Source organism: Galeopterus variegatus, unplaced genomic scaffold, assembly GCF_000696425.1.
Source record: "Galeopterus variegatus unplaced genomic scaffold, G_variegatus-3.0.2 Scaffold4441, whole genome shotgun sequence".
Lineage (NCBI taxonomy): Eukaryota > Metazoa > Chordata > Mammalia > Dermoptera > Cynocephalidae > Galeopterus > Galeopterus variegatus.
Genome location: NW_007730552.1, coordinates 103,577 through 106,127, shown reverse-complemented (window position 1 = coordinate 106,127; position 2,551 = coordinate 103,577). Strand labels below are relative to the sequence as shown.

Sequence of the window (2,551 nt, the reverse complement as noted above, 5' to 3'; positions counted from 1 at the left end):
TTAACAGAACCTTTTTTAAATTTATTTTTTCTAAAATTCATTTCAGAAACAAGTGTTAGAAGTCAGTGTCCCATAAATTATCATTTATAATTAAGTCTTAAGTAAAATACATAGTGAGTGGACCAGTCCCCATGGGCCCTCAATGAGCCTGGATTCACAATTCACTCCCAGCATTTCAGTTTCTACTGTGATCAGATAAACAGTTACAAATTAAAACATGCCAGTTACCAGTCTAGTTATTTAATAACAGCATACTGAATTAACAGCTAATGGTTTATTTCTCAAATTCCATCACACAGAAGTACGTTATGTGCAGTGAGTAGATTACTTGTGAAATCTAATCTACATACTTAAGGAATCTTCAGATAATACAGTCCTGTTTGCAGGAAAGAAGATTAAATGAATAATCCCAGCACTCCTGTCTACACACCATTTGAGAGTGTAGAGGAAGGTGTAAATTAAATGGCTTACACCAAGAATTTAATTTTAATAAGGAATAGCTCCTGATTTAATTTTGTATAAAACCAAAAGACCAAGGCTAGGGGTTTGATATCTATTGGGAACTTGTTACAAAGGCGTTTTCCTTTTGTAGACACAGCCATTGGTGTCTTGACCAATTGTGCCCAGGATCACAAGGGAAGCCAGTGTGCATGCATGGCTGCCTGGAGGAAGAGTGCAGTGTGTGCACTGAGCACATGGCCTGCGGGCCCCGTGCAGCATTGTGGTTACGTTTTATTTATACTGAAATCCCATTTCATTCCACAGAAGGTTTACAGCAAACCACCAGCCTTCATCTACGACTTAAAAGCTGATTCTTTAGGGATCCTGTAGGTGATGAAGGGAAAACAGCTAAAAACAGTGAAAACAGTTTTAAAAGCTGAACACAGTACTTCATTTTTCAGAAACTGTGCACACTAAAGAGGGACTTTAGTCCGTTAATTGAGAAAAGAGGAGAATTCATATCAACCCAAGACTGGAACACAAAGGGAGCTTCGAAAAGGACTTAGGTAAAATCTCATAAAGCTACTTTCCTACCCTTTTCCAGTTGCCTTTTCTGCATGGAAAAGTCTAGTCTTAGTGACTAGGAGAAGGAGGTCGTACATGAAGAACATTCAAGTGGGAAACGCAAACAGCCGGCACCCTGCTGTGGCCAGCGCTCTGTTCACCAGCAGGAAGCTACTGGCTTCTCTGGGCCCCATTTTCCTCTGAAAACCACGGGTTATGCCACGTGATTGATCTCTAGGCCCTTGCCTCTCAAACACTGAGGCCTCCCCTTATCCTTTAGCAAGTCCTTATTACCGTTTGGTAAGTCAGTAGTGACTTTCCCAGTCATCTGCAAGTGGTAAAATCCTATTTACCATAAATGGTGAGAACCGACTCGTCAAAACTAAAGCCATTGTTATTCTGAATTATGATTAAATAATCACTTTCAAAATTAACATTCTTTTGATTGTTAAATCACTTTTGTGAGTCATTTACCATAAGCTGTGTAAACTATGACAAAAAGAACTGCATTCTCTTGTCTTTCTAAACATTCCCAGTTTGTGACACTGAATATGTCCTTCAGTATCAATTAACTTTCTCTTTTGGTAATAAAGTAGGCACAGATGTGTCCACGACAAACCCGTCCTCACAATGCTGTGCCTCACCAGGCTCCGCCGCACGTGTGCTGGTGTCAGCTCCATTTTGGCCCCTATTTTGTCAAAAGTCTAATCCACTCATTCCTTTTCTGGGTAATATGTAGTTATTCGAGAAGATTTTGCTTTGCCCACACACATGAAACAGAGTAAATACAGATCACAGATGTTCAAATTACAAGTCACTTAATAGTGTTTTGAACATTAAGAATGACAACGGCTATTATACAAGCAGTCTTTTTACAATTCTCCCACAAAACAGCTCTGTATTTAGACTTGTTTGTGTTAAGTCACCACACTAGGCTGCCGACTGTCAGACTCGGAAATGGGGCACAGGAGCACGTACCTGTCGCTCAGTGGGCGCTCGGCACACAGCCTGCGGACAAGAGCTGTCGATGCGCAGCCAGAGATGGCCCTTCCTCCGGGCTGCTTGTGTTTACACAGTTACATTCCAGAATAAAGGCGCCCTGTCATCATACTTGGAGAATGTGGATTCTGTTTTTGGTGTTAATCTTCTCATGAAACACCCATCAGCCAAAAAATTTCAACAGATCTTGACATTATAGACATTTCAAAAAGCTGTCAAAAAGTCCCATTTTTCCTACATAACATACATACTAAAACACCACAATCATCAGCTTTAAATGTACGTTTTACTCAGTACACTTCATAGTTTTGAGTATTCAGTCCCTCATGGATATTGTGCAGTGATCTCTGTTCAGTCCTGATGTGAAGTACGTGATTCCGGTTTGATTCAATGTGTATGATTCTGCTTTTCACGCTGATCAAGTAAATTTATGATGTCTTTTCTGATCTTCAGCATTATAAACTAAAAAGGAAAAAAAAAAAAAAAGTAATATTCTAGTATTGAACATTTTGAGAAACCAGCCCAGGCCGGTCCCATTTTGCATAAG

General features: G+C 39.9%; 1 protein-coding gene across 1 annotated transcript in view; it reads right to left on the bottom strand.

Moving 5' to 3' along the window:
* The window catches only part of GOLM1 (golgi membrane protein 1), a 69,867-nt gene continuing 67,316 nt past the window's right edge, over positions 1 to 2,551 (bottom strand). The window contains exon 10 of the mRNA XM_008587572.1: positions 1 to 2,466. Within this exon, the coding sequence (XP_008585794.1) occupies positions 2,423 to 2,466 (44 nt within the window). The 3' untranslated portion in view covers positions 1 to 2,422. The remainder of the gene's footprint in view (positions 2,467 to 2,551) is intronic.